This window comes from Brienomyrus brachyistius, chromosome 8, assembly GCF_023856365.1.
Source record: "Brienomyrus brachyistius isolate T26 chromosome 8, BBRACH_0.4, whole genome shotgun sequence".
Lineage (NCBI taxonomy): Eukaryota > Metazoa > Chordata > Actinopteri > Osteoglossiformes > Mormyridae > Brienomyrus > Brienomyrus brachyistius.
In genome coordinates, this window is record NC_064540.1 from 27,117,890 (window position 1) to 27,141,884 (window position 23,995).

At 42.7% G+C, this 23,995-nt stretch overlaps 1 protein-coding gene across 1 annotated transcript; it reads right to left on the minus strand.

Annotated features, from left to right (window-relative positions):
* Window positions 1-22,311: 22,311 nt before the first annotated feature.
* Window positions 22,312-23,416, minus strand: LOC125747804 (uncharacterized). Its single transcript, XM_049023316.1, has 3 exons — window positions 23,372-23,416; window positions 23,214-23,280; window positions 22,312-23,132 (listed from the first exon to the last, which is right to left on the minus strand). The coding sequence occupies exons 1-3, from the start codon at window positions 23,414-23,416 to the stop codon at window positions 22,369-22,371; spliced, it is 876 nt and encodes a 291-aa protein (XP_048879273.1). The 3' UTR covers window positions 22,312-22,368.
* Window positions 23,417-23,995: the final 579 nt, after the last annotated feature.

Consider the following 23,995-nt stretch of genomic DNA (forward strand, 5'->3'; position numbering starts at 1 on the left):
AGCCACGCCCTTAATGACCCCTTGCTGGCCTTTTATAAACAGATTGCACTGGAGCAACGTCCTTAATGACCCCTTGCTGGCCTTTTATAAACAGATTGCACTGGAGCCACGCCCTTAATGACCCCTTGCTGGCCTTTTATAAACAGATTGCACTGGAGCCACGCCCTTAATGACCCCCTGCTGGCCTTTTATAAACAGATTGCACTGGAGCCACGCCCATAATGACCCCCTGCTGGCCTTTTATAAACAGATTGCACTGGAGCCACGCCCTTAATGACCCCCTGCTGGCCTTTTATAAACAGATTGCACAGGAGCCACGCCCTTAATGACCCCTTGCTGGCCTTTTATAAACAGATTGCACTGGAGCCACGCCCTTATTGACCCCTTGCTGGCCTTTTATAAACAGATTGCACTGGAGCCACGCCCTTAATGACCCTCTGCTGGCCTTTTATAAACAGATTGCACAGGAGCCACGCCCTTAATGACCCCTTGCTGGCCTTTTATAAACAGATTGCACTGGAGCAACGTCCTTAATGACCCCCTGCTGTCCTTTTATAAACAGATTGCACTGGAGCCACGCCCTTAATGACCCCTTGCTGGCCTTTTATAAACAGATTGCACTGGAGCCACACCCTTAATGACCCCTTGCTGGCCTTTTATAAACAGACTGCACTGGAGCCACGCCCTTATTGACCCTTTGCTGGCTTTTTATAAACAGATTGCACTCTTAGGGAATGATGTTTGCTTACAAACTGGTTTACGAACATACTTTGGTGTCAGGATGGTCAAAGATGAGCAGATATGGGATGTTCTGGAAGGCCACTCCTATTCCCCAATTTCAGTGAGAGGGTCAGAGCACTGAGCTGCGCTTTTAATGCTGAAGTCATTCTGACTCTTGTCAGCCAAACTTGATTGCCTAATGATAAGGATTTAGACTGAAATTCTGCCTGACCCCTCAGTCAATCTGAACACTGTACTGTTTATCCAACCTGAATTCTCTATGTTCTACTCAGTCACTCCTGACTCTGCATTGCCGACCACCCCCTCCCCACCCCCACCCAATCATCAACATTGACATTTGGTTGAAAAAATGCCACAATAAACATTCCCTGGAGTATCCCAATGAAAGTGTTGAACCAAAAGCTTTGGTGAACCGGGGTCCGAAGGGGGTTAACCTTGGGTCAGACTATAGATTAAGTCACTAACTACCTCAATGGGCAAGGCAGGAAGATTCTTCTGCAAAAGGCCAACAAAAAGACTAGATGTCATGAGATTGTGTCAAAACGTTCATAATACTGGAATAACTGGACGTTGGAATTTTTCGGGGGTTCCAGTGTCAGCCTCAATCTTTCACTCACGCAGAATTCAAATGCCACAGAGCATCCAGGTGCCATTAATATTTTACATCAAGGGTAATGAAGGGCATGATTGCCCCATTTAACAGTACATTTCCCCAATTTTGCAGGTATCCTAGCAACCTAGTCTTGGTGGCTCACAGGTTGGCAATGTTGCCAACTCTCACGTATCTGACGTGACATTCACAGTCATGCCAGAAATCTTACAACAAACCTATATTATTCCATTATAAACCTAAAATTAGTCAAAAGTGTTGGAGTAGTTTGCACACCCTACAGACTATTTACAAGGTAATAAAACTCTTACATGCATGTAAATGTGGTTGCAGACTGGACTCAAATTGGAAATCTCATGCCAGCCAGTTGGCAGCTGTAGGTTGGTGCCGTGTAACTTGGGAGCAGAGGGCCTGCAGCTTGCACAGACACTTACAAATATTCAAGTATTTTATTACGAAGTCACATTCATACTTTTGTAGCCCATGCTCCTGTAATTTCTTTGACTTTTTGCCTCATTTTTTAAGCAGCCATTTACTGTCCAAATGCGAGATGAAAAGCGCTGGAGAACATTACTCAAAGAGCTCAAAGCGTTTGAATTTTATAACAATATAAACGTCATTGCTCCTAATTCTATCCAAGATTCGTCAAAGACATGGTTGTAATGTATTGCTCTGAAAATGCTACAAATCATCAAATGGTCTCAAAAAAGGAGATAGGAGACCTGACAGTGGCAGGGATAAGATGCCCAAGACACAGAGACCAGAGGGAAGAACTGGATGCTGTATTTAGGGCAGGAAAACTTAGCAACATGCATGATTTTGATACCATATTTAAGTGGCTAAAGTTTAAGATCACATGAACTTGCCTGTGTGCCCTGATGAATCACTAATACTGACAGCAGACTTGATTTTTACTCTAAATATGATCATAAGAGGTGAGCAGAGAAGCTGGCTCACTGATCTCACACTTCCCCTCAGACTTCCTTACTTTATAATGACCAATTTATATTTAATCATATCAGAATGTGTCACCTCTCCTATGGTAGAAGATCCCTAAATGATATTGTTACAGGTACATAAACTAAACACAGCTGGTCTCTGCTTTCCGGGGTGATTTTTTTTGAGCTCCATATCCGTTATCTGGGTGCTTATTATCCAGCTGGGTGAGCATTTTCATCTATTTACTGAGCTAGAAATTTATACTAAAGCCTTCCAGCAGTGATCTAGTGTAGGCGCATGTCTGCACCACCCACTGAGCGTGTGCGAAAATGTATTTCTGGTCGTGTTTCCGAATGCCTCCCTTTTTTGATGTGTACCATATGCATCAAACATCTGAATGTAATTTCTCACTAGCCCATAGACCCTCCACGTAAATCCTTATCTTTGCTTGATTATTTTTTAAAGTATATTGCTTTGTGACTTCATAAAAGCAAGGCAAGTATTCATAGCAAAATAAACATGGCTTCAGTACAGACAAAAAATTAGCCGGCTAATAGAAATTAGCAGAGGATTATATCTGACATGCAAATTACATATACGTATTATTTTGAAGCATCTGTGACCATATATGTGGTTCTCCCCATGTAGAGTGTCTCTTTTGCCCTTTGGTGATTAAGGACATTTGCTCTTGCTTTCTACTGAAAACAAGGTTTCCCTCCTTGTATTGAAAGTCAGCGAGGTGTCGGCCATTTTTGGCACCTCACAAATCATTGAATGAGGGAAGCGGGATAGCAGTGAGCTAAAGAGCATGTGTTCTTTGCCAGCTGATGAACAGTTACAGTGCATGTCCTTGTGCCATCTAGTTTAGAGCATAACATGCTGCTCTAAGAGTCTCCTTCAATCGTTAGGGACAAATGCCCAAATTCCTGATCATTTTATGCGTGGTTTCTTTGCGGGGTTAACCTGTTTTGATCAATGAAATATTTTGCCTATGAGAATTCCACCATTTGAGGATATTCAAGCAATAAATTGCAATGATATGATTCTTGCAAATAGTGTTAATGCAATATAACGCATTCATCTGCGTTCCCTGCTGTTTATTCTAGTACAGAGTCACGATGAGTCTGGACTCTTTTTCAGGAAACATGGAGAGAAAAGGCAGGGGACCCCCCTGGATGGGATGCCAGTCCATGGCACGTATCACACACTATCACAAGCAATCACACATAAAGAGCTATTTAGAGGCAATTCACCTAATTCCATGTTTTTCAACCTCAGGAGGAAAATGAAATTCCATAAATACAGTGGATCCATAAACACTGGAGATACAAATCAGCAGTGCTACCCAACAAGTTCACTGTATTACTGTCCTATAATTAGTATTATTTTTAAACATTTTTTCAGTGGCATATCATGTAGAATTGACACTAATTTAGCTCGACATCACTAACAAGAATAAACAATCTCGTCATCTCTGGAGTGCAAATGTTAGGCTATAATTGAAGACTGAGCTTGATGGACTTTAATCTAGTGAGGGCGCGATTCCCAATTTGTGTTTCGGCTTCTCAGCAGATCTCTTCATGGCTGAACACCTTGTCAAATGGATACTCTTCAGATCTATTTCTGAAGTTGTCTGAAAGATATAGATAAACTCCCAACAGCTAGTGTGTGTCCTGAATGACAGGAATTTCTATTTCTCCTAAGAAGGAAAAGATATACAGTATGCATGCTTAGAAGAATGAAAATGGATAAATAAAAATGAATACAGTATTTTACATTATGTGCTATTTACTATTGTATCCAACCATCCATCCATCCATACATACATGGGCCGGAGTCCTAGTGAAATATGGCGTCTGGAATTCCCACCTTGTGACAGTAATCCAGGTTTTGGGAAGGTCAAGTAGCCGAGACATAGAATTTGCATTCCATTTCACAATTAATCTTGAAGCAGGAGACTTATGGAACTGGCAGCAGAGCCTCTGTTAGGAAGCCCTAGACCTGCCCGAAGTACAGAGAAGGGTGTCACTGCGAGACCAAAGCAATCTCTTTGAAGAGCATTCATGTCCTCTACCCAGCAGTCCATTGCCCCCCAGCAAGGTACCCAAGCCCTGTGCTGCTTTCTCTACGCCTAATGCCCTGAGCGACCGATTACCTGCTTCAATCACAGGTTACATTCCAACTCATGCTACAAGGATGACTGAAGACAGAAAGCAGTTTTCCATTTTTGAGGTCAGCCATGCCTCAACACTACATTTTTGACTGTGATGATCTTTATAAAAAAAAAAGGACAAGGAATGGACCCAAAAGGACTGTATAGTAAAAGGCTACTTTGACTGTATCATACTCCAATTTATTTGCTCTGCTGCAAGCTGTATGCTGTAATACCATTAGTACTCTGCCATTGTTTTGCAGAGTACAAAAGAAGTCTACTATGCAATTTATTTAAAGAGATAAGCGTTGGGCTGGCCAGTTAGCGGAATGGGTTCACAGCAAGAAGCGTGAGACTTTTAAGGTGCAACGCAATCAAAGCTGTTTATTTGTCTCTCAAACACCCACTAGGCAAAGACACATGGCCTGAACAGTAGCAGCAATAATCCCCAGCATAATAAAATGTTTGCCATTTATAGTCTGGCACTGCTAATGGACACTACCAAAGGGTGGCATACCCTATTCCCCAAACATACAACAAAAGATAAGAATATATAACCCCAAAAGGACTTAAAAGACATAGATACATAGTTACCCAGTAAATTATATAACACAATAAGTTATTAACCAACTCCTCCCTGTCTTCACTATACGTCTTTGCTGGATTCTTTAAGAAAGCCTTTCGAGTGACTGGAACTCTTTTAACCTGAACAACCTACAGCAGCAGAGGACCAAACAGTTGAGTTTTTCACACTATCATCATTGCACTAAGTATTGCACTTGCTCTAAACCAGGGGTGAGCAATCTTATCTGCAAAGGGCCAGTGTTTGTGCAGGTTTTTGGTATAACCTTCAGATCAAAGCCAGATATGAGGACTCTTCAGCAAATTAGTAATCTAATTAGGAAACAAAAACTTGCATACACAATGGGCATTTCTAGATAAAATCATTCACCCCTGCATCAAACCGATTATTACACTTTTAGACCCTTACTCCAACACTGATAAAGCCCCGTAGCTTGTTAAAGTAACATCAACTAACAAGAATTTTCTTTTGTAGAAGGGACGTAGACCGAGTGACTGCTCCAGCTCCTGCACGACAAAGCCACTCTAGAAAACAGAAAATGTTCAATAAAATATATCCAATCATTTGTGCCCTCCTTATTGTCTGTGCAAATCTGCAGAATGTGTAAAGTAAGCTATGAAATCTGTCCTCCCTAAGGTGGGTAATGGACTGGACCTCTGTTACAATGAGGAAAAACTAATAAGTCATCAAAAACTGTTTGTTTGATTACTGAAGCATCTGGGTTTCATCCAGCAGGTCTGGGATGAAGTCATGAACCTAACAGGTCCTGAAATTCAGAAGCCTTAACATATGCAACAATTCCAACACACTACACCAAGCTCTGGTTGAGGCTATCACCAGCTAGCTGTTCTTGTGATTTGGATGAGGAGCTGTACTGAATGCACTAGGAAAGAGGTTGGATATACAGTATCAGATGATGCCAGTTTAACTTTGCTTTCGGTAAGGCACTGAACCTGCTGTCTGAGTAGATTAATTCGAAGCTTAAAGGTTTGCACATTATATCAAACAAAGGGAATCAGAGACCAGCTGTGTGATTATGGAAATTGTCCATCTACCCAACGGCATCATCCCAGCCAGAAAAGGTGTGTTTTCCAGCCATAATCCCTTTGGGAGAATTATGGCACTAACTTTGTTTGATTATATAGGAGAGCTGAGAATGCTGATGAAGGGTGAAATTTTAGAGGTGAGTCCTGGATGACAGGAAAATGGAGATACACTGTCTACCCACTCTCACATCATAATGGGTCACTGTCACTATATTGGAGCTATAGCTATAGAGATCAGTGTCCCCGATTCAGCTTTTCGGAGGAGCCCATGCTTCAGTTCTGTGAGTTTGTAAACCTGTGGGACAAGAAAAACCATAAGTGCTTATGTGTCAACGTGTGTACATATGAGCTGGTAAAGACAAAACAATAGACGCCTTCTCCAACCGGTCGTGTCAGTCCTGACTGTTGCAGTTTTTGATTGGTTTGCTTAGCTGGGAACGTGACACACCGGTTTGACAAATTTTGGCCAAAAATCTGCTAGTAAAATGCTAGCACAATTTTGGAGTAGCCCAAAGCACAACAGACACACGGCAACCTGGAAGTAGATCTTAACAACACTAGTAACAGGCACTTTCCTAAAAAGCTCACACTGTGACGTGGTTTGATATAGGTGTAATTAGGGTCAACTGTGGGTTCTTAAATGACTAGTTGTTATATCTTAAAAGGCAGGTAAATGGTCATATAAAATGGGATATAAAATAATTCAAAGCTCAGAAATGCACACTTGGGAAAGGAATAATATTATCTTACTGGTCTGGTGTCATTATGTGCACAATAGATGTTTCATCCTTTATCTCCATAGACCACATATGATCCCGCTGCCAGCACTGTCAGAACTGTTCAACTGACATGAGCTTTAAGGATTTGGGGATTACTGGCCATATCAGAGGGAGAGCAAAGGGAGCAGAAAAAAATGTTACTTAATCACAGGACAATAAAGAGCAATCATTTAGTTTCAATCATTCAGAGAAGCTTCACTAAAAATGTAGACGTACTGGAAAACTGCTGTATCCATGGAAACACTGCAGCTGCCTCTTGCGTGTTGGAGTAAAAGGTGGAATTGGACAAGACAAAAATGTAGAGAAGGTCTGATCTGGGATGGTAGGAAGGAAATGGAGAAATCAAGGGGTGAGAGTTCCAGCACATGAAAAACAGACTCTATGAATATTGATTCAGGACTCAGACAGTATGTATTCACTTTGAAGTGCAGGCTAAAGATGGGAATGGCTAATGAAAAGCACTGCAGTTACTTATGCTGAACGCATATACCAAACCTAAAATTCCATGTGGTCATCTGCGTCATTACTATTCATGCATTAGCCAGTGTGCAATCCTGTGCCCTTGACTTCAGTATCACTGGAAACTACAGTATTCACTGCATTCTACTAGTTCACCTACGGGGCCAAATGGTGTAATATAATTAAATCTATTGAATTATGAATGTTTTAATCAGCTCATATTATTCATAATTAACAAGCATAACCTTAGAAATGAATCACCATAATGTTTTTTGGTTCTGTACAGGCTCACAGACTGTTAAAAAATAAATTTCCATTTAAGTTTCCAATTTTAACGTTTTTGACTATCATCTTAAGCCTTTGCAGTGTGAGGCTAAACGCGTCACTTCCTTCCATAGTCCAAAAATATGCTGCGTAGGTTGAATTCATAACTCTACATGACCCTAGAACATAATTGCATTTGGGAATATTTGGGTGAGTATGTACTAATGCCTCATCCAAATGGTGGTGCTTTTCCTTGGGACCACAGAAACCCCAAAGAAACACTTACTGAGAAGCCGTGGATAATACCAGAGTAAATTACTTGTTCCAAAGGATGTGACAATCTGAAGTGTTTTGTACTGTCGACCATTATCCCAGATTCTCAGTTGTCTGTCCTGCTGCTTCTGGTCTTTCCAAAACTGCATACTGCAAACTGGATATTTAATATATTTCAGGGAAAATGTAAAATCCAGTGAAGGTAACAGTAAGTCTGGAGCTTGTCCCAAGGAGTTCAGGGTGCACATCAGGGTACACACATAGCAAATAGCCGTTTACAGACACCAGACACGAGTTAAATAAAGAGCATGTCCTTGGACTGTCATGATAAAAGTACCCAGAGGACGGTCACACAAACATGGAGGAACATGAACCCCCCCCCCCCCCCCCCCACACACACACACACACACACACACACACACACATACAGAGGTTTGTAATTATATCTTTGTAGGGACTCTCCATTCATTTCTATGGGGGAAAACCCTAATTCCAACATGACGTCCTTAACCCCTACCCAGCCCTAACCTTAACCATAAGTAACCAAGATAAATATAAATAAGAGACTTTCGACAGTTCTAGTTTTTTGATTGCATTCAAAGTTCTTTGTGGGGACCTGAAAAATGTTCCCCACAACGTCAAAATAACCAGGTTTTCATTGCATTGTGGAGGATATTTGTAAAGCCCTGGAGGCATGTGGCTATTGTGCTATTGTTCACCACCCTGAATCTAAAAATAGTTTTGTAAATGTTATATCTTACCATGTTCCTGTCCAAGGTCTCCCTGGCCTTGTGCCCTATACTTCCAGGTTCTGGGATAGTCTCCAGGTTCACCATGCCGCTGTACTTCGTAAGAAGTATGGAAGGTGGATGGACGTCTTATGTGTGTCTAGTATGAAAAAAAGCAGTGTAGCTTCCAGTCTTTTGTGTCCATCAGTCAGTAGATGTGTATCGTTTTGCACTTGCTCTCGACAGATTTTGAGTCATGTCACACTTTTTGAAAGAACATCATCTAGTGTTTCAGGTGTAATTCAGCTGATAATATGTGACAAGTACTTGTAAAGCTTGAAATCAAACTGTGGCATTTTATTATTGCACCATTTATCATTAATTATGTGGCTGAGTGATTAATACTCCACAGAAGCTTGCAGATTAGTGCAAGTAATATGAGAATTAAGCACCACAACTTCAGTAAGTGCAGAATTGCTACCTATGTGGAATTAAAAAAGACTTCACCATCACTCATCTTCATCCATCCATCCATCCGTCCATCATCTTCCGCTTATCCGAGGTCGGGTCGCGGGGGCAGCAGTCTCAGCAGGGAAACCCAGACTTCCCGCTTCCCCCTGAGTCCCTCCTGAATGACCGAGCTCCTCACCCTATCTCTAAGGGAGAGCCCAGCCACCCTGCGGAGGAAACTCTTTTCGGCCGCTTGTACTCATGATCTCATTCTTTCGGTCACTACCCACAGCTCATGACCATATGACCACAGGTGAGGGTAGGAACGTAGATCAACTGGTAAATCGGAGAGCTTTGCCTTTTAGCTCAGCTCCTTCTTCACCATGACAGTCCGATGCAGTGCCCGCATCACTGCTGACGCCGCACCGACCCGCCTGTCGATCTCCCGCTCCATCCTTCCCTCACTCGTGAACAAGACCCCGAGATACTTAAACTCCTCCACTTGGGGAAGGACCTCCTCCCCGACCCAGAGAAAACCATCACTCATCTTCATCATCATAATGCAGCCACTTCACAGGGGTTGCTGGTTTCTAGGCAACATAGGGCATAATGCCCACTGTACCAGATGCCGGTCTACCACAGGGGCTATTTTGAGTCGCTAGTTAGCCTGACTGCACGTCCTCGGAGTTTGTGTGTCCTCCCTCTGAAGGAATGACACATCAGTGCTTCACTCTGTGCAACCATACCACCAAGAGTTAAAACAAAAATTACTTGGCGATAGAAAAGTATAAGAAGATACAGCACCTTCCTCTCAGAATTCAAGTCTTATACAGTAGCAATAAACAAACAACCTCATGAGGCAACAAGAACCAGCAGAAGGAAAAGTACTGGCCACAAGCTGGATTAGACTGCTCAATCGTGCCTCCGTGACATTTGGTTCCTCAGCTCCAGGCCAAAAAGCAGCAAAGGTAATAGCCAGCCATGGTTAGGCTGCTGACTTCATTATGGCTCCAACAGAGTCAGGTGTTTTTCAGAGACTGAGATTAGTTTTCCCCAGGAAAATGTGGGCTCACGGTGTTTATACTGTATAGCGTTCTGTAAACTGTGATTTTCTTATTTTTATGGGTTTCCTTTCTTGCTACTTTTTCGTTCAGGGGTTCTACCTGTTTCCCGGTTATTGGTTCTTTTGTTTGGTAAGCCTTGATGTTCTCCCACATGGTAGACATTTACCTCACAGTAGCCAGCACCAGACGCTGAAGGCACACATATGTAAATGGAGAGAGCAGAAAGAACATCCACCTGAAAGCAATTTTTGGTGCCTGGGCACCAGAGTAAATATGATATGATTTTAACTTCTGACATCCTAGAGCTTTTAGATGACCTGGTGTAGAGGAGCACTGTAATCCTGTATTATATGGTTTGATTAGATATCGAACATTGGATGGAGCTGATCCTCTGTCAGCCATGCCTGCCTGTTCGAAGACCTTCAACCTGATTTGTGCTCCAATGGAGGTAACCAATGGGGGGGGGGATATCAAAAGATGAGAAACATGTGATTAGAGAGGTAGAAGAAATTTCATCCAGCAGTTCTGAACGAGTGCTGACAGAAGGGATCTGCAGTGAGAGATGACTATAACCTGAACCAGCGACTAGGCTGATGGAATTACGAGATATGGGTGTATCCATCACAGCTTCATCGGTAGGAAAATACATGTCTGGGTTAATGCTGCTATGTGATGGGAGATGCTGAGGTGCTTGTCAAAGATGATCGAGGGAAGAATGATTTTGAAATCCTATTTTAAAACCCTAATATCACATGTTCAGAAAGTAATGCCTCCTGCTTCCCAGGAATGGAACACTCACTCGTCACGCCTTACTTGATAACACAGTCAGAAAAGTGATATGTCAAGATCAGTTGACAGCTCAGGGTGGGGGTTGGGGGGACATTCTGAGGGCCGTCTTTTGCATCTGCCTGCATTAGTGAGGCATTAAAAGAACATGGTGTGGTCTGTGCAAGAAAGTGCAGCAATTATCCTGAGTTGGCTTTTTCCCACCAAGCACAGAGTCTTAACTGTAACAGTTCACAGTGCTCCTGGTGATGAAGGGGGCACATGGAGATGGGACTGGCTCTTTCAAGCCTCGCACTTGGATAGAAAATGTAAAATGCAAAGCTAATCTCATCTAATCACAAACAATGAAGTAGATCTGTTGTCAAATGTCATGTCTGTTGATACATTAGGCTGTAGGTTGATTATGATCCCTTTTCTCTGGAAAAGCACTATTGCCCCCCCCCCCCCCCCCCCCCAACCCCCAACCCCGCTGCCCAGCAAGACCTGATTTGCAATGGGAGTTGTCAGTTGCAGACTCTGAAGGTAAGACCGAGTGATGTTCGATCACTAAATTTAGCTTTGTCTCTTTACAGCCATTCTGTTACATCCCTCTGTCTGGGGAATTCAGTCTTGCGAAAGTTTTAATTAAAAAATTTTAATATGTAAATATATGCAGTTTTTATGGGGTCTACCAAATTCCCATTATCATCACTCATGCACGATTATTGTGGCGTATACATGCACACATGCATTCATGACACAATAACACACACAAACACCCACGTGTGGGTGTCTATATATATATACAAATCCTTAGGAAGAGGTCAGTTGAACTGACAGCAAAAACCTGCAACCTGAAGCAACCTGCATTTCTGATTTCCCTCTGCCCAGTGTCCACCACGATTTACCTTCAGATGAGATTTTGGGGATGGATTGACAGTAATTAGATTTAAAGGATACACATGCCGTACTCCGGTTTCCCCCCACAGTCCAAAGACATGCTGAGGCTACTTGGACTTGCTAAATTGCCCGTAGGTGTGCATGTGTGAGTGAATGGTGTGTGAGTGTGCCCTGCGATGGGCTGGCCCCCCATCCTGGGTTGTTCCCTGCCTCGTGCCCATTGCTTCCGGGATAGGCTCCGGACCCCCCGCGACCCAGTAGGAAAAGCGGTTTGGAAAATAGATGGATGGATGGATGCACATGCCACTCAATCTTAACCAACTAAATGGCAAGGTTGTTTTCATTTTTTTCTCATTCTTTTCCAGAGTGATCTCACATTGACATTCTTATTTTTTGACCCTCACCTCTCGATTAAGATCTTGCTGACTGAAATTCAGATAAAGCTATTGGCTGAAGTGTGCAACATTTCTTCTTCTTCCACCTTTATATTTTTGGTTGATTTACCATGCAGCGCTTCCCTATCCAAGACTTAACACTGAGTCTTTCTTGCTAGTAGATTTATCATAGCACTGTGGGACTGGGACTATGCTGACCCATACTGATTAGAAGCACTAACTGTACAGAATTCTCCAGTGGTCCCACACCAGGAGGGATCTGGGAAGGCATCCCAACTGGGACAGGAGAGGCAAAGTAAACCGCCTTCCAGCATCACAGCGTCATGCAGTTCAGAGTCTCAGCAGTTGCAGATACTCTCTGACAGCACAAGAAGAGAGATAGAGGGGAGCATGATGTGGCCAATCAGGATTTTTAAAGATCAGGGGTGGAGTTACCGAAGTGAAGTAGAAGAAGCAACAGAACAAGCTGCAAATGGACCAGATGCAGGGCTAACGGAAGATTTTCTAATACCATGTATTTTGCACATGCTGTAAAGCGTGCAGTTAACTTCTGGCTTCAACCAATAAAATTCCCCGTTTTTCCTGTTGTTATCATTGGACCGCAGATCTTAAACAAGCCAATCGGAATACTGCTTTTTGCTGCTGCCATTCACATGCAATGTCATCCAGCAACATAACAATTGTGCCTCTTTTGAGTCAGTTTTCTGTATTATGCTCAAAATAAAGGAAAAGTTTAATTAAATGATGACAGATTATTCTGACAGAACTATGAATGTTTGTTTGTAAGGTTTGCCATGTTCCTTAATCAGTTTAAATTCAAGACCATTCATTGTAAATGACCCATTCCAGGGCTGTGGTGAGCTTGAGGTTAGCCAAGGCCATAGACTGGATTGTACGAAAACACACACACACACACACACACACACACACACACACACACACACACACACACACACACACACACACACACACACACACACACACACACAGACAAATAATAATTGCCAATTGATGTAATCGTACCAGTCTAGGTAGACAACATGTTTTTTGTCATAATGGGATTTGGTAAAAATGCAAAACACCCCAAACCAAACCATTCCACACATACTGCCAGGTTTTCTGCACGAGAAGCTCTTCCTCCATCGGACTGGACTCTACCTTCCAGGACCAGGTATCTGCCGGGACTCCAGGACCAGGTGTGTGGAAAAGGGTTAGCGTGCTGGGTCATAATCACAGGCATAACCCATGCAACAATTTAATGCATAAAATAAGAACAGAAACTTTAATTAATCATTTAATAATATATTAGTAAAGAAAAAGATTCTCATATTTAGAAATATATTGCAAAGATATTTTACTCCTGTCTCACAAACTGTTTACAGAATAGCTTGTAAATGCTTGATTATAATTATTTTCTGAGACTCCTTATTAACCCATTATTTTATATTTGCAAGTGATTTACAAACTAGAGCAAGATATGATAGCAATACATTAAAAAATTTGTTCGTAAATTAATCTTTCTATCTATTAATACAGGGCTGCCCAATCCTGCTCCTGGAGAGCTACCACCCTGCAGAGCTTTGGTACAGCGCTAATTCAACACACCTGATACAGCTAATTATGCCCTTCAGTTATATCTCAGTATGAGAACCAGCTTAACTTCAACATAGCTGACTCTAATACTGAAGTGATACTGAAGTGCCTGATTATTTGTATCAGGTGTGTTCAATTAGGGCTGTACCTAAGCTCTGCAGGGTGGTACTAATATATTATCAGATGATTAGTAACAATTTATTAATAGATAAAGTGAAGACCTTATAGCAGTGTTTCCCAATCCAGTCCTCGGGGACCCACAGTCAGTCCACGTTTTTGCTTCCTCTGAGATCATCACACATGGATTCTGTATTTCCTCTTGAAACTGAGGTGCATTCTGTGCTTGATCAGTAATCATAGGCCTCAGCAAAATTGACCCTCAAAGAGATAAATTTAGGGGGGGCTTTACCTAGCCCAAGGAGGAGTGTTATGCTTTCCTCTGGCTGAAGCTGCTTCAGAACAATTACAGGTAGAGATAGATACTTTCCCATTTTGTCAGCGAGAGGGAAGCTTTGATAGTGAGCTTCCATTTGATCTCCCTTTGCTCGCCCATGAGTATGCAAGACAGAAGGAAATGGGGAACTAGCAGCCCATAGAAACAGCATTTTCTTTACAGACATGTTTATCTTTATAAAAGGCCAACAGACAGCACTTGAGTTTTCTTTATTTGATTTTTATGCACTGGTGTCATTTCTTACAATATGAATGTTTTGCATTTGTATGAAACTAAATATTGGTTTTATTTGGTGATAAATGAACTCATATAAAGCCATTTTAGAATTAGTGCAATGTTTCATATTACAACCTTTATATAAGTTACATCTGTGTCTGCATGTTCATTAACTGCATCTATTTAGTGGACTCGATACCCTGTAAGTTTTCTTGACTGAAACTATACTAAACTAAAAAGAAATCAGATCAAATTTTTCCGAATTTGTCAATTTTATCAAAATACGACTAAAACGAAATTGCATTTTCATCACAAGACTAAAACTAACTCGAAATGAGCTGTTGAAATTAACACAGGTGTGAAGGTTCATGGGAATCTGCAAACACAGTCTATGTGCGCTTTGTAAATTTGCAAAATACTACGACCGCATGCTCTGTAGGAAGTGCTGCAGGAATACAGAGCACAAGGCTGCTTCTGAAAGCTATTTGGTCCCTGTATGAATATAGTAACAGTCATACCTGCTTATTTGGCACAAAGCTGAAGACATCTGAAGTGGTTTTAGCTGTCGGTCTTGGGTTTGGCCCTGGGTGAATCTCAATATGGTTACTTGACAGTACTTGCGTTCTCTTGTACCCATTTTACATCATCTTCTATTACCAAAGACCAGTCCCAATGCTAAGAACACAAGTACAGAGGATGGTAAAAATCCCCAGATGTTGGTCTTGCTCCACCCCAAACATCAAGGATACATCGGTTGCATTCTTGCCTGAAGGAGACCAATCCCATTCATTCTTGGAAGGCAAGTTAACAAGACCGGTCTTCCCAAGCCCACAAGTACGGTCGTTGCATTCTTGGTAATGAGATTCACTCCATCTCCACCACCGTTTGTGATTTTCACGGACAGGATATCAAGACTGAGCCGTAGCAGGAAGGACGCCCAGTACAGGGGGCTAAGGGTGACATCCCTACTATTTGCAGATGATTTTGTTATTTTGGCTTCATCCAGTCCATACCTCTACCATGCACTAGAGTAGTTCAATGCTGAGTACGAAGGGGCAGGGATGAGAATGAGCACTTTCAAATCTGAGGCTATAGTTCTCTCAGAAAAGGGTGAATTGCTCATTTTGGCTGGAGGAGGAGAGTGGTCCTTTAGTGAAAGATTTTAAGTGCCCTGGCATCTTGTTCACAAATGGCAGTTTGAGCCAATATGAGAGTGACAGGCTGAATCACTGGATGGGTTCACAGCCTATTTTTACAGTATGTCTATGTCCCTTTACTAATCTATGGTCATGACCAATAGAATAAGGTGACAACGGAAGTTCTCCACAGGGTTGCTGGAATTTCAATATCCAGAGAGACCTTGAAACAGAGCTCCTGCTCCTTTAGATCATGGGGATTCAGGTTAGGTGGTTCGAGCATCACATAAGGATGCCAACTGGTTGGTTCCCAAGGGAGTGCATTAATTAGTATTAATCAAGCGCATCAGTCAAGCATTGAATCAATGGCGCAAGAGAATATCTGTAACTCCTTTATCTCGTTGATGGTCTCCTTTACATGCAAAGACAATGTAAATTGCCACCAACCTTAGAAATGGCATCACATCAAGTTATTTCGTCATTTCCTCAATTTCTTCAAGTCATTACCTGCCATTTGTCAATGGGGAAATGGTCTGGATTGGTATCAGTATTGATGCACAAACTGTCTGCCACTTACCCAGTCAGAGAGGGGACGTTTGGAGCTGCACAGGAAAGGGGAGAGCGGTAATACCACGGATATCTGTGATAATTCATGGGAATGGGGAAAAAATATTCCCACGGTAACAACGGATATGGAAATGATCTTTTCAGCATTCCCACGGGGGGTAATGGTAATGAAATTCATCATATATGCATGCTATATCTTTTGTTCTGTTAAATTCTTACTTACTTCAGTAACTTCAGTGTTCCCCTTGGGAAAAATGTCTTTGCACCGCCCTCAACTTGCTCTCTGTAGGTGATGGCACTCAAGGAACTGGGGGTTAAGGGCCTTGCTAAAGAACCCACAGACACGCTGAGACCAGGCTTAAACCAGCAACCTTCCGATCACAGGCACTGAGGCTTAGCCCACTGAACCTCACATTGCACCCACTTTTGTTTGCACCCCAACACCACCTAGTGGCAATGTCAAGTGAATAATTTAGTATATAAGATAAGGACAAATATGTCAAATTTGGACTTGTTTAATTTTACAGTGTACTGTAGGTGTGTTGGAGAGCGCGGCGATATAGGAGGGGACGGCAATCATGCATGGGGTGTTTATGCACTAGGAGGATAATGGAGAAGGGACCATTTTAAAGTTTGTGGGGACAGATGGGGAAAGGTATACTAGTGCAGCTCTCTAGTCTGAAGCTACAAAAATAAACATGTGAAAATGATGTATGCATGATTTCGTTCTTTGAAAATGGTCATTTTCATCTGAGAAATTTAGTTTCCACGTCCGTTTAGTGTGTTTCCACCTGCAAACTTTGTCAATGATGCATGATTAACTGGCTAAAAACCACAGGCATTGAGCAGTCAATTGCCGACTGGGTATGAAAATATATTTTTCTTCACTCTTTTTAACCAAATTCATGTAACATGATGCAGCTGTATAACATGCTGTGGCTGGCTGGTTTGCAATGTCATGATAAACCACCACCCATCACCTTCTGGCCGTTTCTAAAATGAGCTGTCCAATCAGAGACTAGTCCCTCCACCTCCCGCCTTGGTCTTAGATGCATCGTCTCCTTTTCATGGAATTTGCACTAATATATGCAGCGTGTCGTGTCCTACCAGCACAGGGTAACGGGTGTCACTTTCTTCTCCTTCCACATCTTGCCGAATCAGAATGTGATGCTACTTTAAAGTCAACTCCCATTGACTTTTCACAGCTGGGTATTAGGTGAAACATATGCTGGTTAATTACTTCAGTAGTAACTGAGTTATTAATTACTTGTGCTCTATCAAGTAAAGTTTTAGCCATTGCGGTTTGTGCTCTGTTGCCTGTTCTCTCTAAAGACAGCTTGTCTCTGGGTAAGTTATGGCTGGCCATTTAATTAACATGCCAGGGCAAGCCAGTTGGTGTCCTTTTTTCTTCAAGAAAAGACTCACAGAGATGGAATAAACAAACTTTAATTTGCAAATGTGAAAGTGAGTAGGAGTTTCAACCGCAAGACAATGGGTCCTGGATCAGTATCCTTCAAGGAGGAAATCACATAACAGTTGATGCTTTGCAAGTTATTCAAGGTGCAGGAGGAGTGTGGTGTGTGCCCTGTGGATACGCACGTGTTCCCTGCATGTCGCATTTCCCATATCCGCAGAACGAGACCTCCATAGGGACCCTAAACGTGGGAAACATGCAAAGCCTCCAATTTAGTCAGCCGCCACCGATCATTAGCGTTTCCTCTATCAACGCGCCCCCAGGAAGTACACATTCTTCATGTCTTGTAACAGAGGAGGCGTGCTCGCTAAGGCTGCTTGCAAGTACAGCCACACAGAAACATCATTTTGTAAATTACTTCTGGCTAATCGGATTGTCCTGATACTTGCTCAGACCTGAGGAAATGTGGGGCACTCATACAAAAGAGGGACTTGTGACCAAAGTGTTAAAGGTTTACATCCAAGAAAGAAACTTACGTCTCACCCTTGAGCACAGTACTTAGCCTGGATCTGTTTTACCTAATACCCAACTGCGAAACTTATACTAAACTTACAGAAAAGGTATCCATATACGAGTTTGTACTTTTACTTGAATGAATGTTACATTCACATAGCACTTTCCAAAACACCCAAAGTGCTTTATAGAATCAATGGGGAGCTTCTTCAACCACCACTGTGTAACACCCTGGGCTGTCAAATGGCGGGTAATGGTGGATCTGACTAACTAGAGCCCTACCTGTATGGGGAGCCGTCCAAAACCCTCGGAAAAATTTGATTTTGGTTTCTAATTTTAATACTTACAGAAATAAATACTTAATTACAGGCTAAGTTCTGCTTATCTGCCTGCTTCCTACCCCCACGACCCCCCTCCCCCTCTCCCACCACAAAAGCAAAAGTGATTTGATCCTCTGGTGCACAGGCATACTGTGTATATAATAGACACGGTCAGTGGCTTTTGTCAAATCTGAATCCAAAAATTAAACCTGAAAATCAGGATTTCAGGGGGACAAGGAGGGAAAGGGGAGCCCGGCACACTACTGTGTCTGAGGCCCAACAATTGGTGCTACGACCCTGGTAGCACCCATCTGGATCAGGCAGTCATTCTGCACCACTTCACTCACCACACAGTAGTTAAGGCGCAAGAGAAAATTCCTGTTAGATATAGGGGATAATTAGGAGGCCAGATTTGAAAGGGTCACAGTGGGCAATTTTAGCCAGGACATCGGAGTACTACCTCCACTCTTTCAAAAAGATGCCCAGGGATCATTTATAACCTCAGAGAGTCAGGACCTTGGTTTTACGTCTCATCTGAAGGACAGCACCACTTTTGCAGCACGGTGTGTTTGTCGCTACACTGGGGCATTGTCAGTGTTGGGCATTTCAGATCCAGAAACTACATATCCAGACCAAGATTTTTGTTTTCACCAACCAGCTGAGTACTCTGTGACTGTGACTCTTTATGCTCTAATGATTGGCTGAAACAAGTCACTGCTTGGATGTGTAGCTTCTGGACTTGAAAGGTCCAACACTGGGCAATGGGATCCACAGAGATCACAGAATGGGCTAACCTGTGGGCCACACCAACACCTCTTCCAGCGGCAAGCCAGGTTTCCTAGTTGTCTTCCAATACAAGTACTGGCCAGGCCCAAACCTGATTAACTTCAGATAGATTATCTGGTCTGACCTGCAGGTATTATGATTGCTGACACAACACAGAATTGTAGATCTTCTACATGGTTTGCAAAATAATTTCTGTTTAGTTTTTCGTGCTTTTTTTCGGTGTTTAAACTGCTGATTTTTCCCACCAGTCAACTGAAACTAAAATGTTGTTGTTAGTTATGAATATAGCTATGTGCTACCTTTAATCACGCATGTAAAAACTATTAACATAAGCTGAAAAACAGAGAGGTTTGCTAATCTCAAAGCTTTACCTTATTCAGGTGACTCTGAAATGTTCAACTAATTTCGTTGCACTAAAAGTCAAAAGTCCACCACAAGCCATTTACCGATAGAATTTAAGTTATGTGAAGTTGATTCTTCTCACCGGTCATCTTCAGCTGCCTCTTGGAACAATGGCAGAAGAAAATTGTGCTATTAAATTGTTAATGTATTTTTAACGAGTTAAGATTTTTACATTAATCTCTTAATGTGCTAATTTCGACAACCTTTGTTATTATACAATTGAATGGAAATCTCAGCAATGTATCACATTGTTCAGCTAGGTGGTCAGTAGGATGGGGTGATTGTATGTGCAGCGATAGATGTATTTCCTTGCATGCAACTTTGCATGATTTTATTTTACCTTTGAATGCAAAGCAGTAATTTCAGTACTTCTGATTGCTCATTACAAACCACTGTGACCTAAAGCATGCTAAGATAGAAGATGTGGTTGTGAAGTCCTATAATTCTTACTGAAAATTTCAGGCTCCTTCTCATTATTGACATGCCCATTGTAAATTCCTTGAGATAGAGCATCTGTGGCAATACCTCATAATAACAACAATTATAATAAGTATCATCAGTTCATTACTACAGCCCTTAAATGGATAAGCAGGAAAGGAAATGGATCAACAGACGATAGGATGTCAGTTTTAATGACGGCAGTGCTTTTTGCTTTATTTAAGATGTCTCCATTCCTATTGCCCAGGAACCTTTGATCTAAAAGGGTTTCTGTAAGACCATCTTCATTCAAACCCTTGCTCTTGCAGATATCCTTCTGATGCTTGGACTTTCCCTGTGTTCTTGCACTGAAAATGGTCTTTATTTTGACATAAAGGAAAAACATGCATAAATTTCTCCCTTCTGCTGAGATGAACCAGCTGGCTCCAATAACACAAACAAGGAGCCCCGCAAAGCCCAGAGATGTTTTACTGCATCCTACTTGAAGCGATGCGTGCCTGGCTTCAGGACCTTTATCCTCTGCTGACTCACAAGTGCAATTACAGTGCCTCAGTAGAAGACAGTTATTCTGCTTCTGTAATAATGGAATAACTCAAAGTATTTAAATGCGGTGTCTACAACTTCCTCATTACACTCTAGTTGGCTCTGTGCCTTGTAGCTTTCAATTTATTTTACTCTTTTTCTCAACAAAAATTTTCTAATAGTGACATTAATACAGAAAAAAACACTGTAACCATCTATATAATGATTTGTGGTTAATTAATTACATATTCCTTTCATAGTGCAAAATCAGTTTTCATTATTTTAACTGAAAAATATACGTATGATGTATTATTTTGATCTAGAATGTAATGTCTGTAAAGCAGAAAAAAATAGCAGAAAATAATCTGCCCTGAGGAACTGAAGTTTGTAGATTTTTGTTAAAAAAGGTAAAATAGAAATGCCTGTCTAAGGCTGCCCTTCAGAACACAATGGTTGCCCCAATAAAAAGATATTTCTCGGAAGTTAGAGTTGCTGATGCTCATGAACATTCACATCACTTTTCTAAACGCAGGTGGTTGCAGATTGATTTACAAACACTTTGACCTTCATCAGGTAGGCAGATGGTGTATAAATAGGAAATAAGCAAAATAAAGTTTCAGAACGATTGTTACTCTTCTCATCCAAAACCTCCAACCCTGTCTCAACTTTCAAGATAAGTAGTAAATTCTCACAGTAGTCTTCTCAGTTAACAAAAGAGCTTCATCCCAACTATCACATGTGGCAAGTAGGGGTGGACGATGTGTCCTGAAAGTATCATCACGGTATTTTTCCCTTTTTGGGCGGCGGCAGTATTATACCACAGTATTACCCCAGCAGGCATTTTGTTTTGTGAACATGTTGTTAGTCAATATTGACTAATTGTTATCAGAGCGTTGATTTGAAAGATGAAATAATTTTTCCATATTGGCCCAATGTTGCCTCAGTGTCATTTCTCTGTTGCTCCAACATTGTTTTTTTTATTTTGCTCAAACTCTGTTTCCTGTGTATTTAAATAACTTAATATTTAAATACAGTGCACTGCTGCATGAGCATACAAATTTGACAAATGTCCTAACCCCTATAAACATATGAAGTGGGGGAGGGGGGGAAAAATCACTCATTAATAACAATGAATGTTCTTTTAATAAGAATTTCAGATTCAACTGTTTCTACAACAAATTTAAACAGAATTAGTTAATATAAACAATACAACAGTTAAAACAGTAAATAATGTAAATTGCCTGCCCTGCACGTCCAGCCAGCCCAGCAGGTGCCTCCTGCTGGTCCGGAGTCCGAGATCCCTGCAGCGGCTGCTGCTTCGTTTGCTCCGGCTCCGCCCGCACCTGTGACCCTGGCCAAGCGGTTTTTTGCCCTCCAGAGTCTGTTCTGGCGAATGATGGGGGAGCCAGTGGTGAGAGACTCCCCAGAGGCAGCTGTTCTCCTAGAACAGCTGCGGAGGGAGTTCGCTGTCATTACCCTTGAGTCCCCACTCCAGCAGCTGGCCATCGCAGAGGAGATTATGAGAAGGCTGCTTCACTTGAGGACAGAGCAGGCTTCCTCAGCAGCTGGTGCAGTGCCCTCCGTGGTACCACCCGCAGCACTGCCCGAGCTGGAGGTCCTGGCTACGCCCATAGCACCGCCTGAGCTGCTGCCTCCACCAAAGGCCCCTGCTGCTACGCCAAAGGTCGCTCTGCCTCCGCCCGTGGCTCCGCCTGCGTCTGTAACTCGGGCCCAAGTCCCGGTCCATGACCCGACTTCAGTCCCCCTAGCTCCAGTCCCTGAGGTCCTGGACAACCTGACCACCGCTCCTTCTTCCTTGGAGGTAGAGGAGCTTGAATGGGACCCCCTCGAGGACCTCGTTAATGACTCCTCTGCCCCCGCCCCGGTGAGGTCGACCCCGGCCTATATCCCGCATGTCTGTGTCCCAGAAAGGGAGAGGACACACACACAGAGCTAGGGTCCCACTCGCCCTCGCTCGCCTTGGCTGGGGCTTGGAGGGCGCCTACAGGTCCTGGGGTTCCGGTCTGGCTGTTGCCTGCGGGTCCCCCTCCGATGCCTCGTCGGTCGACTGCGGGTTCCCCGCAGAGGCTCCTCCGTTGCCTGCAGCTCCCCCCACTCCGGCGCATCAGGGGACATCGCCTTGGCCGGCTGCTGCTCCCCCTCCCTCCTTGCCGGTGTCCCCTCCGGCTTCCTCGTCGTCTCCCCTGGTGCCCCTTCTGACTCCCTCCTCGTCCCCTTTGTCTGTCCCTCAGCCTGTCTCCTCGGCTCCACCCAGCCCTTTCGTTCCGCCTGTCTCTGTTCCCTCTGTGTCGGTTCTTTTTCTGGTCTGTCTGTCGGCGTTCCCTGTTTTGTGTCAGGTCCTGTCCTACTTCCTGTCCCTGTTTCGGTTCTGTTCCCTGTGCCCCAGTACTGATCTTGTTCTTGTCTTCCAGGTCCCGTATCCCCGGTGTCGTCTGTCGCCTCCACCTTTGGGGTGGGTGTGGGGGTTCTGTCACGCCCAGCTCGTCCGTTCCTCGTGTGCGCCACGCCTCCTCATCATCCACGTCTGCTTCCCCGATTGTTCCCAGCTGTTTCCTGTTAATTTCGGCTTGTCTTTTGCATATCAGTCCACGTCTTGTCCTGTCTGATGTTGGTCATTCTGATTATGTGCGTCGCTCTACCCCGTCAGTCCTATTAAGACCTTATTTGCCCATATTCCGCCTACCTGCCTCGTCCTTCGCCGCCTTCCAGCCTGCCCGTCCTCCTTGGAACCTGACATAAATAGTGCACCACTAACACTGCCAAAGAAATGTAAATGTTCATGTAACAAAGACGCTTAATGGGTTTTTTCTTAACTGGAATTCATTTTTTGTCTGCCACCACCTCCTGTTCTGTCTGGAGCGTAACGAAGGTGATCTCACATAGCATCTTCCACTTCTTTCTCTTGTGCGTTTGATTCCTTGAGGATGGTCTCTGAAAATAACACAAAATTATTATTACAAAAATCCATAACTTTTTTAAAGTGGACAAATACAGTTACAATTGTAAGCTTTTGCACTCAGGATGATACAATTGTCTGATTCTGAACATAAAGATATAAATAACTTTGTATCTGCAGGCTTTTTATAAATTGACAACATTTTGATACTGAGCATTTTAAGTGCTAAAAACATATTCTTATGCATTTTGCAGTTTTATGATATATTAAAACATACATGAACATCAACTGAAGTGCAGAGTCAAGACGTTTATATGAGAAAGAAAAAATAAATTTTGTGGGTTTTTTTTGTTAGTCCAACTCCAACCGGTCTTTTAAAATACATGTAACATATTAGTCCAAAGGAAATCGCACTAAATCACTCAGACTATCCAGGTAATGTGGTTTGGAATGGATTTAGTTCTGCATTTATATATTTCATGGAACCCAAACTAAACTATATGCGCCACATTTCTTAGTAACAAACGGTACACAGAAGAAGAAAATGTAAAATGATATAAAGTTGCCCA

Coding starts and splice junctions, on each gene's coding strand:
- LOC125747804 (XM_049023316.1), bottom strand. CDS start 23,416: ATGCTATGTGAGATCACCTTCGTTACGCTCCAGACAGAACAGGAG. Junction 23,281..23,371: donor CGCTCCAGACAGAACAGGAG/GTGGTGGCAGAC, acceptor TGGCAGTGTTAG/TGGTGCACTATTTATGTCAG. Junction 23,133..23,213: donor GGCGGCGAAGGACGAGGCAG/GTAGGCGGAATA, acceptor GACCAACATCAG/ACAGGACAAGACGTGGACTG.